The sequence below is a fragment of the Vulpes vulpes genome, chromosome 13, assembly GCF_048418805.1.
Source record: "Vulpes vulpes isolate BD-2025 chromosome 13, VulVul3, whole genome shotgun sequence".
NCBI lineage: Eukaryota > Metazoa > Chordata > Mammalia > Carnivora > Canidae > Vulpes > Vulpes vulpes.
The window spans coordinates 137,677,436-137,692,175 of NC_132792.1; the positions used below are offsets into that span (position 1 = coordinate 137,677,436).

A 14,740-nucleotide genomic window follows, 5' to 3' on the forward strand; every position below is an offset into this window, starting at 1 on the left:
TAATTAGACTACAAGAAATAAAAAAATCACCTTGCTAAGTTTAGAAAACCAATTTTAGCTTCATCTCTACGCCTAACATTTGCTGTGTAAGTTATAGAAATAAATATATATGTATGCATGTGTGTATGTGCATATATATTTATATGTAATTATAATGGCAACATGTATAGAAACTTTATGTATAAATATTATATGTATAATATGTATAAATACAATGGTGTATAAATATGTATAAATATTATATGTATAATATGTATAAATACAATGGTGATAATACATACATACTAAATTATCCTGCCATTTTGACCCATGATTTCTTCAGGCTAAATCAACTAATTTAATACATAAACTGGATGAAGAGGGGGTGGATTAATTAGCTGCTTGTCAGCTCTGATCAAATTAGCCGAGTAACTGCCAAATTTCCATTTCCATGTGAATCATACAGGAATAATTGTTGGTGAGGCAAAAAGCAAAAAGGTCAGAAGAGGTGCTTCATGAATCAATTGCTTACACTTTATCTCAGGCAATCAAAGATAAGTTGCTTGAAACTAAAAGAAGGTTTTCAGTACTTTTCTTCTTTCAAATGTTCTTTCAGGGCATTAGGCTTTGTGACAACAGTCATACTATCCCATGCTCTGGCTTTTAACCTTTCAGTTAATTTTAAAAGCATATAAATGAAATTCCAACCTTACAGGATTAACACTCCTCATTAGAGCATAAAATGTGCGTGCTTCATAGAACTATTCTACATAACATGCATTCTCTAGTTACATCAGCTCACCAGCTTGCTGTGATTTCAAGAAGTTTATTAATAAAAAAAAAAAAAGAGTAGCAAATCCAGTCAATGAAGACTTTTCAGTGTATTGGAAAACATTCCCTTTAATAGAGTTGTTTCCTAGCGGGAAAAGAGACGGGCAGGAAATCAGGAAGCTGGAGTTCTAACACCAGCAGTGTTGCTGGAGGGGTCGGGTCTCTGCTGCCAGTCGCTGGCTGAGTTCCTCTCTGGCTACCTGGCTGGGGGAACTTTTTATTGCCAGTGCTGTTGTCATCTGCCATGCGAGAGGCTTAGCTGAGGTCACCTCTTGCTTCCTCTTCAAACCTGAGATTCTGACCAGCTCTGTGACTTTGGACAAGGCAACTCATATGTTCCCACTTTCCTATCTGAAAAGTGGCGATACTGGAATTCATCTTACCTGCTTCACCGGTAGGCTGCCAGAGCCCAATAAAGTTATAAGCATAAAAGTATGTTGAGAAATAATAAAGCATCATATACATGCATGGCTTCTCTCATTATCATCTGCCTCATCACCGCTAATTGTGTAAACCGGCCATTTCTTCATAGATGCTTTTATTATAAATTCCTAGGCTTTAGTTCAGAGCAACAGAGTGAAGAAGAAAGAAAGAACGCAGGATGTCAGGGGTAGGAAGGGATAGCAGTGTCCCATGTTCATCCACGATGAGCCAAGCATCTGAGCCCCATCACTTAGCCCCTGAACAATAATCCTACTGCGTGCATCTCGGCTCCGCCATAGTCAGGGAAACAGTGGAGGTGTTTGTTCTGTGCCTGCATACCAATAATATGTCCATTAGTTAGAAAGGGGTATTTTAAAGTATATGTTGTCATAGACTGTGTCATAGGATTCTTTCTCAGGGTGCCCTTGACATATAGTCAGCTCTAGTATTTTATTTTATTTTATTATTATTTGGGAATACATTTCTCAATGACTCTTTTTTTATTTTTGAACAAAATATCTCTATGTTTTCTCGAGAAGGAACATACTTTCCCCTAACTATGCTTGGAAAATAGAATGACTGAATAGAGTTCTGTGCAATAAAGAAAGGAAGAAGGAGGGATGGAGGGGGAGAGAGAGAGATAGAGAGAAGGAGGGAGGATTGCTCTCTTCTGTTATTTCATTTGAAATGTCATAATGTATTATGCCCAAAAGTTTTAAAAGTCTGTTTTCTTCAGATGAGCCTGAAGTTCCAGAGAGATCAGAGCTCTAAATCTTCACACAAATTTAGTAATGATGGCATCCATTGGCCTATGAATGTGGCCAGCAGCTTCCTCTCTCTCCTTGGTCTGCCTCCAGATTCTTCTTTCTCTCAGCTGAGAGACTTAAAATACAAATAGACAACAGCCAGATTGCATATAAAAAATAGAACTCTGACCCATAATCTGCCACAAAAAGCCCAGGAAACCAACCTATTATCTACAGTAACCAGCCCAAGAAGCTAGTTTACTGTCTACAAATCACTTAGAGAAGTCAGGCCACTATCTCCAGCAATCAGTCCAGGAAGCCAAACAATATGCTCTGTAAAAATTGGCCCAACATAACCAGGACTTGATTGATAACTGACAACTTTCCTAGTTTTTGTTCTTGCTTTCAACTTAGGTCCAACCAGACAAATATCTAAACATCTACCTAGAATGCCTCACTCCTAGCCAGTTGGCCCACCTACATGCTAATAGCCTCCAACCAGAGACCACCTGAAGCACTTGCTTCTTTCCTCTAAAGCTTTCCTACTCCTTTTCCTATTCCTCTGCCTGCCTTCAGTCTTGGCCAAAATGCAAGTGGTGGTGGCGGAATCCCATGCTCTAGCAAGCTCTGAATAAATAGTCTTCACCTGTTTTAATTTGGCGGCTCTTCATTTATTTCCACACAACTTCTAACCCCAAAAAGGCTGGTGAAGCTCAGAGTTCTTAACTCTTATTTTGATGAAGAGGGAAGCACTCAGCAAGATAACACACATAAATCAATATTTTCCAGTATGTTTTCTTCAAACCAATAATTCTGAAAGATGGAAATAGTTATTATGTGTAAAAGGATTCTCTAGTTAAATAGGTTTGGGAATTGCTGGGTTAAGTGAAGTAGAAGGGATTTCTTCACTCCAGGGCTTCTTGGGACTTGTCTCTCTAGGCTAAGGTGTTACAAATTGCTGAGAAGTAGATACTATAGTTTTTCCAAATGTATTTAAATAAAGAACCTATTTATTAGTGGAGCACTGGCTTTCCATGGGGGGGGGGGGGGGGAGAAAAAAAAAAAAACATCACCATGCTTGTAAATTGTAAATGCTGAGATTGAAGATTCTGAAGATCACTTTAGCTCTAAAATCTTCTCAGCTTGTAGGTTTATGGGGATTATGACCTATAATAGCACCTAGTGCAGCATGATACGATATTCTCTATGTGATTCTCAGGAAAGATACAATTAAAATGTTACCAGAACTAGAAAGTTAATATGGGAGAAATTTGGTCAACCATCTCTTTAATTCTTCTAGTCATTCTGGGCTTTAAAAAATAAGACTGAAACTTTGTACATCAAATGTTAGACTTTACTCTTTCAAGGCCATGAAAAATGGAAGTGATCCATATGGATACCCTTTTACTCCTTTTACCTCAAATATGCCAAATTAGGAGAGGTCCAAGGGTGCTGTGGATGAGGACCAAGTTTGGATTTGTCCCTTATTTCCAAAGATGTAGATTCAAATATGTTCTTCTGATATTTCTCAGATTTAGCCACACACTCCTCCAAAAAAAGCCTCAGGTAGCATCTAGGACTACTCTATGTCTTCCCAGCCTAGCGCCTGAAGTATAATCTCCTCACTTCCACAATACATTATTACATGTGAGATCTTGGTGGAGCTTTAAACAGAAGACATGTATCTCTAATGTGGAACCTGTTCTATTTGTGTGTATCATCTCACACTTCCCTTCACATGCATTTTGCATACACACAGGAAGTGTTTCTCAGCAAAAGTGGTGGAAACAAGGAAACTAGATTCTCGAACACTAGAGATGTCAGCTTTAGACATATGTCCAAAGGATGCTTTTTTAATTTTTTCAGTTTAGTGTGTGTGTCTGTGTGAGTGTGTCATCTTTTAGATTTTGATGGCATTTATTCCTGGTCCAGCTTATATTTAAATTGTTTTCTCCCTTACTCCTTCTGTTTCTATAGGGAAAATACTATTTGGTACTCTGAATGTTCATATTCTTTTTCTTCCTTGATATACTTATTTATTCAACAAATGTACATCTCACCATGCATTAGGAACCATTCTAAAAACTTTAGAAATATTAATTTATTTATTCCTTGTATTCATCCTACATGGAGGATAGTTTTATATCCATTTTCATGGGTAGAGAAGGTAGACAACTTGTCCAAGATCACACAGCTAGTGAAGAGTTGAGCTGAGCTATCAGGCCCCAGAGTCTATGCGATTAATCGCTACACAATACTCCCGTAGACAGACCTATTTCTAATCTGGTTCATGTCTAAAATAAAGTTTAAACATAACTTTATATCTTGAAAAGGCTTGCCCTCAGCACAACCTGTTCTTCTGAAAAGGAAAGGAAAAGGACAGAAAGGTAGAGGATAAGGGAGACATAGAACGCGGAAGGGAGAAAAATAATGGGAAATGAGCAAACCAGCAGTAGAACTGAGCTCACATCCAACTTTCTAGCACATGATGCTGAGTTCCTGGTTGTCTCCCCCTTTTGAAGTGTCTTCTTTGGTCCATGAGGTGTTAATGGGTGGGGTGGTCTTCAGAGGCCCAGAAATGAGAAGCATTTCCTCCTCTCTCACACTGGTCCATAAGTACTTTCCAGAGAACACAATGGCCCCAGTGACAGACGTGTAGGTGATGATAGACATCCACCTTCTCTCTGTCTCTACTCCCTCTAATCCACTGAGACCTCTGAACTTTTACCCATCTATTATGCCATCTATTTTCAAAGATCTCAATAAGACTAGCAGGGAAAGGTATTATTAGACCATTTTGCCGATGATTATATACTAATCTTGGCAATTTCACTGACAAATAATCTTACTATAGTGTTTTAGAATTGAGCTTTTATTGTGTATCAAGAAAATCACTAGCTTCAAAACAAAAATAAGTGAGGTCAAGAGTTTTGATCTTGTGAAACTGTTGGGAGCTGCCTGGTTTTTGTCAGTTGAGTAAGGGCAGGTGGCACACTCACCAGTCAGGAACTCAGGGTCGGGGGTGGGCTCCGAGATTTCCTCCAGGCACTGATTCTCCAGGGGAACAGTGGCCACCACAAGACCATCTGGCAGTTGCTGATCTAAACCTCGAGCAAAGTTGTTTTGCCTGGAAATGTTAGCAGATTTTCATTTCTGAGTGTAAAGGTGAACCCCATTCCTTGATGGGCAATCTGTATCTCAACCTATAATAAAAAATTCTTCCTGGACCAAAAGGTTCCCCTCTCACTGAACCCCACTTGATGGACATGTCTGGAGTAGGAAAAGGTGTGACAGGTAGGGCGAGGGCTAGGAGAGATGAGAAAAATATCAGCTGAAAAGGTCTAGTCAGAAGATCTAGAACATTCTTCCCTCCTTTCCATCCCAAACCCTAGTCCCTGATCCCAACCTCCACAAGATCTAGGCAGATGTAGTCTCATTTCTAGACTACAGAGAAAACTCCAGCCACCACATACTTATTATCAGTTTGCTCATAGGATTCCAGTCCTAGGTTGCTATAAATTGCTGGTCCATATTATGACATCCTCCTCCTCCCCCCCCCCCCCTTGCTTTCTCCTTGCCCTCATCATCATTATCTCCTGGTAAGCATGAGCTCTGAGGAAGATGTACTCTAATAGCCTAAGAGAGAATAGGAACAGGGGTCAAATGGAAAATCTCCAAGAGATATTTTAAATCAATGGTTTCAACATTTTGTTCTCAGGACCCCTTTATAGTTTTAAAGATAAATGAACACTCCAAGTAGCTTTTTCTTTGTATGGATTATATCTATCAATATTTACTATATTAGAAATTGAAAGAGAGATTTTAGAAATACATATTAATGCATTTAAAATGACAATAATCAGTCCATTAAATCTGAACATAGCATGAAAAATGATGAGGGGTTGGCATTTTAAAAATATTTTTTGCGAATTTTTAAAATGTCTGACTTAATAGATACAGTTGGATTCTCACATCTGCATACAACTTATTGCAATATATTGTCTGGGTTGATATGAATGAAGAAAATCCAGCCTTTCTGTAACTGGAAAAGATACGGTTACTTTCTGTATCTGTATGGCCCAAGGATCCCCTTAAAAGATCTCAGGGACCCTTGGGATCCATGGGCCATTCTTGAGGACTGCTATTCTAGACTGATTCTTCCACTCAGAGCAAAACAGAACCTGAGCATTCTCTGGTGGCTTCCATGGAAAATCTTTCAGTCCCTGCCTGGGCAAGATAGAACTGTATTTTTTTTTTTAAGATTTTATTTATTTATTCATGAAAGACACAGAGAGACAGAGGCAGAGACACAGGCAGAGGGAGAAGCAGGCTCCATGCAGGGAGCCCGACATGGGACTCGATCCCAGGTCTTCAGGATCAGGTCCTGGGCTGAAGGCGGCACTAAACCGCTGAGCCACCAGGGCTGCCCCATAGAATTGTATTTAATACTTGACTGTTCACCCAGAGGAAGCGTGGTTCCCGGATTCTGGAAAGAGGAGAAGACCATGGGAGAGAACACAACCTGTCCTTTTAGGATCATGCTCACCTTGCTCCAAAGCACAAAACTTTATGCTGACTTTAAAGCTCTTCAGGGAAGATGCACCAATAGCTCTGAATAATCAGTTCTATAGACATGAGATTCACCTGAATGTTCCTTTCAACACTTGTCCTGCAGCCACTTCCTTGGAATGGTTGTTGTAACCAAAGAACATCTCTCCAAAGAGGGTCTGGTTCATGGGAACCTCCCTGCTTTCCCCACAGTCTCCTCCCTCTGGGCAGGTCTCCGTGATGAGTTGGCAAGAACGACCATCCACACCAAGCTTGTAATCCTCGATGCACCTAACATGGTAGGAAACTCAAGATAAAATTTGTTCCATCAATGAGCTATGCAGTCAATTCAACCTAACAGATTGGGAAGAAACACCTTTGGGAGAGTGTTGGGTGGCAAAGATTATGAGTATTCCAATTTGTTGTGTCTCCTTTATAACTCAGTTTCTTAAACCTACAAGCCTCCTTCCATTATGTGACCATACAGAACCTCTCGCCTTTCCTTTCCAGATAAGTGCTTACAGAGCTTTAGAGTACTTCCTCCTTTAAGTGGATCCTCTCCTAGATAGGTCAGGGTTAGAGTCACTGGAGGTAAATTTGTAAGTGAGTTACCACATTTAAATCTGAGGTATTCTAGAACCTTTCTCCAGGACCATCTATGTGGCCAGACCCTGCATTTGTTTGGAGGGTAATTAGGCCGCAAAAAAAAATGACACTGTGCTTAAGAAATTAATAACCTTCTAATCTGGTCCTGTGACAAGTCAACTAAGAAATTAGAGAGATTGATCATCTTCTGACTGTGTTCTGTTTGAATGTATCCAAACACAGGATCATCCATATTAACTCCCCCTCCATTCAGAGTAGCCCTCCTGAACTAAACAGACGCTAGGGCACGCCGTGTGAACACCTCCTTGGTGTCCCTCCCCATTAAACATGTACAGTTACTCTAATGGAAGAGCAATACTGATGTTGGTAAACATGGCTCAATGACCCATAAGTCATTAATTGGACCTTATTTGTAGTTATACTGAAAAGAATATAATTTGTTAGTTCAAGAACTACTTTGATAAACCTGTCACTTAAAAAGCATATTAATTTAATGTGGGTCTCTCCTTAGAATATACTAGATTTAGAATTTATAGATGCTCATGACATTAAAACACATCATTTATTACTATCTATGGTAATTGTTGTAACGAGATAAAGACCTCTCTTCATATGGAGGAACAAATAATCATAGTGTTAAGTGGTGAAAAGCAGTGATGTTGCCCTTTACTGGGTGAATTCAGGTCAGCTGATTAAACTCTCTGAGTTTCAGCTTCCACATCTGTAAAAGGTGGAGGAAAAGCTGCTTTACAGTGTTGTTGAGAAGATCAAGTGAAACAACGAACTTAACTAACAACGTCCCCAGCAAACAGCAAATATGCATCAAATCCTCCTATCGCTGTTACCAGCAGAGGGACCACTGAGGTCCACATTACCGCATCTGTTACTGTAGTCCCCGTTTACCATTTACATGTTTGTGTTAACAGGTGTGACTATAGCTCTTCAATTATAAGTGCATGCTGTTTAGTCTTTACGTAAAAACGTGAAGTCAAGGAACTTTTTTGGCAGGCTCCCTACAGTGGCTTGGAAAGTCACTCCAAGCTGAGTGGCTGGAGAGTCTACAGCTTCCCCTTCCAGACTGACCTACCTCCGCCATGTGTGTGTCCCACTCTGAACTCCTTTGAGGGCAGAGGCCAGTCTCCCCTCCTGCTGTCTCTCCTGTATCTAACACCTAACTAGATTCTCTGCACAAACCAGATGCTCCAGTGTATATTAAATAATTTATGGATTTATCTCTATTACTTGAAGTGGGTCAACCATAACAATAACATTATAGAGGCATTATAATTTAGATCAAGCTTCCATTTATGGAATGGGATTTACAAGAAGCTGAAGGTAAAAAAACTTTCATTTGAAAAGAAATGAAATATAATAAAATAACATCCCCATTCCATCCAATAGTCTTGTCATGATTATTCAGTAGGCAAAGACTTCTGGTGACAGAGCTAAAATAGCATAGCTATGTTATATATTCTATATAATTATTATAAACATTGGTTTTAATCGCAAGCCTCTTAGAGCATGAGATCCTTGAGAGCAAGAACTATACGTCATTCATTCATCTGTGCTGCCTAGTGACTAACATGGTGTGTGGCATGAAGTGTGCACCCTCCCTGATAGGCAGGAAGATGGGGAGGGGGTGGTGGGGGGCGACCAGGGAAGGAGTGGGGAGACAGGGAGAGACAGGAAGAAGGACAGACAAGCAAACTATGAAGGTATAAGAATGGGCCAAACTGTTCTTTACTTTATAAATATAACATGAAACGGCTTTTAAATATAAGTCAGTGGTGTACATTTAAATTTTGAGGAAACCACAGAAGTTTTAAAACACCAGAGAGGGCCTGAATTCTAATATTAATCTTTCCACTTACCAAGTCCCACTCGTGAGGGAGCCACTCAACCTCACTGCAGAGGAACTGCACTGAAGAAGTTCAGTCTGGGGGATCACGTCTGGGGGATCACGTCTGGGGGAGGGTGGCTACACAAAATGGTGGGACTTCAGGGGCAGAATTTTAGGTTTTCCACTCCTCCAAAGATCGCCCCCTCCCCTTCTTGGATAATTAATTAGTTTTACACGATCGTTCCCAACCTTTGGACCATGGAATCCTTTTGTCACAAAACACATTAACACAGTTCCACAGAACACAGACTGGAAAATTCTAGTGTGTAGGCAGTGACTGTGCTCAGGGGCCTCCCCCATGGGGATGGGACTAGACTTTCCCTGAAGGTCCTCCCAACTCTGATGTTAAAAGTGCTGCTCTTCCAGTCCTGCAGGCTCTTTCCTCAGAGCCCAAGGGCTAGCCTAGGGTGATGGTTCTCTTAGATTTACTTTCCTGGTTTTAACACTGAGTGTCCAGCAAGCCAGCAAGCTGACTAGCCTTTCCGGCAGCTCAACTCACCCGCAGAACATGAGGATGTTGTACAAGGTTGGGTCATCCGGGAAGGGGGCCATCTGCTGGAGGCACAGCTGCTCGCAGCCGCCATTGAAGCCATCTGAGCAGTCCACCCCAATGTGGCGGTCATAGCAGCCAGAGCTGTCCTTCATGGGACTCAGTCCCGACGGGCACTGGAACAATCAAAAAGCATCCACACAGGGAGGTGAATCAGGAGACCGGGTTCTCAGGGAACCGGAGTGTAACCACTGATGCCTATTTTTAGCACTCAGCCTTGAAACCATTCACATTGGCAAGTAGTGCACGAATTTCTCACTATGCTGGACTCCCTTTAAAAGCAAGTGGCCTTTTTGACATCTTGCTTCTTCGCTCTGGGTACAGATCACAGGCATTTGCATTAAAGTCAATTCCTCCAAACAGGCTGGAAGGGAATGTCATATGACAGAGTGAGGTGTGCCAGCCTCCCACTTGGGTGGAAGCTGTGGGCCAGAATTGACCAGCATCAACAGAGGCTTCTTTGGGCTAGAGGAAGGGAGTGCTGCTGTTTGTGTTTAGTGTGAAAAGTTTTTTTGTTTTGTTTTGTTTACATGCAAACATGTTGCCAATGTTGGTACCAGATAGCCAACAGTGTTGGAGAGAATGGACAGAGCCAGGGCTTCCTGCTGGAAGGAGGAAGTGGGCTTTCTCTGTGACCTTGTGGGGGGGTTGCTTGTTCTCTTGGTAGAAGTGGCCATTATCATGACCTCCCTGCCTCAAGGACGCTGCGCAGAAGATGCAAGACAAGGGCATCTGCTACATGAGCATCCATGGGTGCTGTACTTGGGTTTGGGCTTATCCCAGTGTCCTTGACACTCTTATTGTGAAACAATTAGCTTCTCTGAGCTGCTATGTCTTCAGTAAACTCCCCAGGAGTGCCAGCAAATTAGACAGTTCAGGAAGAGATGTCAGCTGGAATCTGGGGAAGTCCAAGGGGCTTGGTGAGCAGCGGGAGCGCTCCTGTAGTGCCCACTGTGCACCAGGCTGGGTCTAACTCATTGTCTTACTCATTCAGCCCTTGAGACACCCCCTTGAGGTATGTAGTATGATCAGTCCCATTTGGCATGTAAAGAAACCATGGGCACAGAAAACTTAACTTTCTGAAAGTCCCACTGCTGATCACAACAGGAATATACCCGAAACTTGGCAGGCTGGCTATGAGGCCCATGACTCAGCTGGCCCATCATTAGCTCACACCACCATCAGTCTCACACACAACACTCACTGTTAACTGAACACTTACTTACTAGGAGCTTTAGGCTGACACTCTGAGTATTTCATCTCTCAGCACCCTATATTAGCCTCATTTAATAAATGGGGAAACCATCAACATCGCTGATTAATGCAGGATTTCACTGCATGGGAGTCCACTGAAAGGGTCAATGAATATTTTTTGACTTCCTGGTTCTCCTGTCTGTTCAGTAGATCCTGCGCATTTGGTCTACAGCTGATCCTTTCACACAGGCTGGAAGAGGTCTAATAACTTGCCCAGGGTCAAGCAGCTAGTATGGGGCAGAGCTGGGGGTCTGTCTAGATCTGACCTGCTTCTAATGACTGTGCTATAAACATACTGTCAGCTAACACACTCCTCCAAAACCCAAACCCAACCCAAAACAAAACAACTTTCAAAAGTTGGTGGAACAGTGATCCCCCCCACCCCACACACACTCCTGGCCCTGCTGCTTGGCTGCTTCTTTCTCTTGACTGCCAAGCACTTTTGCCTAGTAGCCTAGAGCCGCTGCAGGTGTGTTCTGGAAAACCCACCCCCACCCCAAGATCACAGCAGGATATGCACTGTTTGCTGACACTAATTCTGCAATTTCCCAAACAAATGGCCCCTCTGCGGCCCGTCAGGCTCCCAGGCTGGTCCACCCCCGTCCTCCTCATGAAGCAGCTGGAATGCTGGAAGGTGAGGGCTTTAAAAGTCGCTTCCAAGGGCTGCCCCATGCAGTGCAAACCCAGATGTTCCAGAGGATGGTAAACAAGCAAATGAGCCAGCTGAGGAAAGCACCCCATGTTTTGTTAGCACCCCCATCTAGCCCCTTCCTTGGCTGTCCAGCTGTTAGGCCAGATGTGCCACCAGAAGGAAGCTGGCTTCACTACTGTGAGGCTGCCCAGGCACGGATGTAGAAGTCTGATTGGAATTAAATGGGCTGCACTGGTTGCCATAAGTTTTTTTTTTTTTTTTTCACTTCTATAAAGCTTGAGAAAAGCCATCAAAGTAGAGACCAAGGCGGTCCTCCCACTTCCTGTGGTTTCAACCCTTGCATCAGTTAGCTCGCCAGCCAGGACTCCCAACTTCCCAACCACCTGCTTTTTTTCACAGTGCTCCAGCAAGCATGATTTCTGACAAAGACTTCACCAAATGAAACCCAAGCAGGCTTTGTTCCAGAATTCCAAAGCTTGGCATAGCCGCATCTTGCCTGGCCCTGATATCTAGATGCCCAATGCGATGCCAAATTGGACCACCTGATATTTACACTCTCTCAGGAGATTTGGAGAGAAGATAGTTAGCTGCCTTGCCCAAGATGCATTTTTGTTGTTGTTGTTCCTACAAGCAAAGCTAGAACAATAATAACAGCTGTCGGGAATTAAGCAATTCTATGTGCAGGATAATCTATAGGTATTATCTTCAATTGCCACAACACAGATAGACTTTTTTCACCTCATTTTACAGAGGAGTAAACTTAGCTTAAGTAGGACGTTGGTTTAAGGTCACAGAGGTGGAAAATGACAAAATCAGATTTTGGACCTAGATTTATTTGATCCCAAAGTTCACGTCTGTCTCTTTTACTTTGCTGTGCAGCATCTCAGGTATGAGAAGATGTGGATTCATTGGAATCCCTACAGAAATAGAGTCAATTTGATACACCAACAGGTAAAGCAATCCTGTAGATCTGTTGTTTGCTGGTTTGATTGTTTTGAGCAACTCCCAGAGTATGTCCTGGGATCAATTATGGATTGTAGGTTTAGTCTAAAATTCTCCGTTTCTCTTTCTTTCTTTCTGTGTCTCACTCCCCCTTATCTTTCACACACACAAGAGGTGCATATATTTATAAGGCAAAAACACTCAAAATGTCCAGAGCGATGACCCTGAAGGCAAGACAAGATCCTCAATCACTGAAAAAAGAGGCAATTATCTTCACTGCACTGTAACTTACTTGGTCTGCAGTTCAGAGAAAAATATTTTTGAAAGATTTCCAGGAAAAAAAAAGGCTGAAACTGAAAATAGAGTTTTCTTCATAACCCTGACTGAACCAGAACACTCCTTCTCCAAGGAGTCTGATCAATCAAATTTCCCACGTATAAGTTTGTCTTCGTTTTCGCCTACATGGTCCTTGTATGGTTGTATTCACATTCTGGACTCCTCAAAATCTGAATCTAAATACAAAGAAATACAGGTTCCAAACCAGGCCTTCTTCTTAAAAGTATTTGCAGCCAGAGCCCAGTTGTCAGGAGAAAAATCCTGCCTCCAGGAAGAGCTGGTCTTTTCTCTTTGCAAATGTTGGCCATTCTTGTCTTCTGACTTGTGGACAATTTCTGTGCTTGTTCCTTAAGAGAAAACTGTTTGCTCAGGATTGAGCCCCAAGGTCATACATTAACCCCTTTGCATAGGTTACTTTTTGTAGTCCCAGAGACTTTATAAACTATGGACTTAAAAAGAAACTTCGATTTATTATAGCAACAACCCTCCCCCATCGAGAAGGTCTAATAAATGAGCTCATATTTTTGTGCCCCCCCTAAAATATACAAGGTTAGTCATCTTTCATGAGATGCTCATGGCTTCTTGACTTATTACTGGTCTAAGGCATCATGTGCTAATGAGATTAAAATGATTTTCCCCCATTCAACTCCTCTTCTTTACTATCTCTCCTCTCTTTTGCTTCCAATGATTTTTGGTTGATTGATTACATAGGAGTCTAGTCAAATCTCACTAAGCCTGAGACACACACCCTTCAGTTCCAGATTATGGGGCAGACATTCTGTTGGCAGATGAATAGGAGTGATGGACACTTGAGCATGTTTCGGGTCCCAGGAAGAAGAGGAGCACTTTCCGGCAGCTGAGCCTACCTTTGCCTTACCTGGATGATTCAGAAGATATTCAACCAGAGTACTTACTCAAAACAAGCTCCCTTTTACTACATGGCGATCTCCCTTTCACAATAATGATTTCCCTGACTTTTTGACGGGCTCTGACCACACAGGACTTCTCCCAGGGGGAAAGTTTGATGGAATTAAATTTATGTTCCAGCTTCCTGTCCCCATTTTTCTGAAAGCCTCTGAAGCATACGCTTCTGCTTACTGTCCTACAGAGAGAAAGAGATATGGTCATCTGTAATGGTCTCCACACGTCTGCGCTCCAGTAGAGGTGAAATGACACATTTCGTGGGAAACCATTGTGGACAGCGTGTGGACAGAAGGGCGGCACGGTCACTGGGTAATTCAAAGCTCATTAGAGCATATTGCTCTGGTGGGGAAGGTCATGTGTTCATTACACGAGAACGCGGGAAAGCCAACCCCTTACCTTCCAAGGCCACAATCTGCTCACCTAAGCACATGCAGATAGCACACAAAGCAAAGGCATCTTTTGGCCACTTTCAGGATGAGTGTGAAGATGAAGAAGGAGCAGTAGAGCACGGGCTTTCCATTATTTTATAGAATTGGAAATAATTTTCAGACTTTCCAAGTTTTAACTTAAACCTCAATAACAGGCTTGATGAGAATGAGGATGCTCTCATTCAAGCTGGGAGTGGGAACCGACTTCCTGCCTATCGAGTCTGCCCTGATCCCACAGCCTTCTCCCACTCGTGGCCCCCAAGATGTCAGCAGTATGACCTCCCAAGGCTGTGAACAGATCACCTTATGTGACAGAAGGGGTTGTGCAGGTCAAGTTGAGATGGGGAGATTATCCTGGATTATCCAGGTGGACCCAACGTAATCATAAGAATCCTTAAAAGTGGATGAGGGAGGAAGATCAGAGAGCATGTGCTACAGAAGAATGGCCAGAAAAATTCAATGTGGCTGGCTTTAAAGATGCAAGAAGGGGCCCGTGAGCCAAAATCCAAGGGCAGACTCTAGAAGCTAGAAAAGACAAGGCAATGGATTCTCCCCTGGAGCCTCCAGAAAGGAATACATCCCTGCCAATACTTGATTTTAGCCCGGTGAGCTCCATGTTGG

General features: G+C 42.3%; 1 protein-coding gene across 4 annotated transcripts in view; it reads right to left on the reverse strand.

The window, feature by feature from the left end:
- Positions 1-14,740, reverse strand: part of ASTN1 (astrotactin 1) — a 300,822-nt gene that overhangs the window by 75,623 nt on the left and 210,459 nt on the right. For all 4 annotated transcript variants that reach the window (XM_026001246.2, XM_072733094.1, XM_072733093.1 and 1 more), the window contains exons 12-14: positions 9,533-9,699; positions 6,624-6,818; positions 4,979-5,106 (exon numbers count right to left, since the gene is read on the reverse strand). In XM_026001246.2, coding sequence (XP_025857031.1) covers positions 4,979-5,106; positions 6,624-6,818; positions 9,533-9,699 — 490 coding nt within the window. The remainder of the gene's footprint in view (positions 1-4,978; positions 5,107-6,623; positions 6,819-9,532; positions 9,700-14,740) is intronic.